Below are 917 nucleotides of genomic sequence, written 5' to 3' on the forward strand. Positions count from 1 at the left end.
TTACCCTACCCGAAACCGCCAATCTTCGTAGCGCTGGTGAATCATTTCGTCCAGTTTGTCATCATATCTTCTCAAATTCTTTGGTGAATTTTCCCATTTAGCGTAGAGTTCCAACTCAAGTTCCTTGAAAGCTGCAGTATACTCTTTATTATCTCTATGTTTTCGAATGCTGTTTACAATCGTTCGTGCGATGCTTCGGTCGTCTGGAAAAATCTTTCGAAGGACTGCAATGAAGTCCCTTTTAATGAAATGCCGTCTAAAATTCTTCAGATAATATTCCCTAAAATCAAACAAAAACTTATACAGTGGAAAATCCGACGGTTTAGCGAACTCCTTGAAGAAACCATCGGAAATCCGATATCGACGCGCAAGGCGAATCTGAATTAGCATGTCGAGAGCAAGGTTGCTTGCGCTGTCTTCATAAATCTTCAAGAGATTCGACTCAATAATTTCGGTCGTCTTAAAAGATAATATGCGTTTGGATGAAAGAATAAAAGCATATCCATAAAACTGCGAGAACATCTTTACCTCCTCCGTCGTAGGGGCATTCACATCTTTGCAGATATACGACCAGACCGTGTTTAGCAGCACACCGTCCTTCTCCCACTTCGAAACGAGAGCTAACTTCAGCGAAAACGTTTCCAATCTTAACGAACTCGCTTGCGCTACGTGAAGCGCTAGAAACTTGTCACCCCCATACTCTGCAGAAAGCACCTCTAACAATTTTTGCTCTTGACTTGCTTTAGACTGATCTGGGCTGATGCGTGCAAGATACCCTTGTAGCTCCGAGATTTTATAGTTTTCAAACGCTTTCACGCCATCTTCATGAATCTTGAGTTCTCTGGCGTAGATCGTTCCCGCCTTTGCCCAATTCTTCCGGTACGCTTTTTCTTCTTTCAGCAGATATTTCATTACAT

The 917-nt window shown here is 42.2% G+C and overlaps 1 protein-coding gene across 1 annotated transcript; it reads right to left on the reverse strand.

Moving 5' to 3' along the window:
- On the reverse strand, nucleotides 1-912 carry CCR75_009625 (uncharacterized protein; the record flags this gene model as incomplete). The annotated part of the gene is made up of 1 exon (XM_067967664.1): nucleotides 1-912. One exon carries the CDS (start codon nucleotides 910-912, stop codon nucleotides 1-3), a length of 912 nt encoding a protein of 303 aa, XP_067819018.1.
- Between the last annotated feature and the right edge of the window lie 5 nt (nucleotides 913-917).

The sequence above is a fragment of the Bremia lactucae genome, linkage group LG6 (assembly GCF_004359215.1).
Source record: "Bremia lactucae strain SF5 linkage group LG6, whole genome shotgun sequence".
Lineage (NCBI taxonomy): Eukaryota > Oomycota > Peronosporomycetes > Peronosporales > Peronosporaceae > Bremia > Bremia lactucae.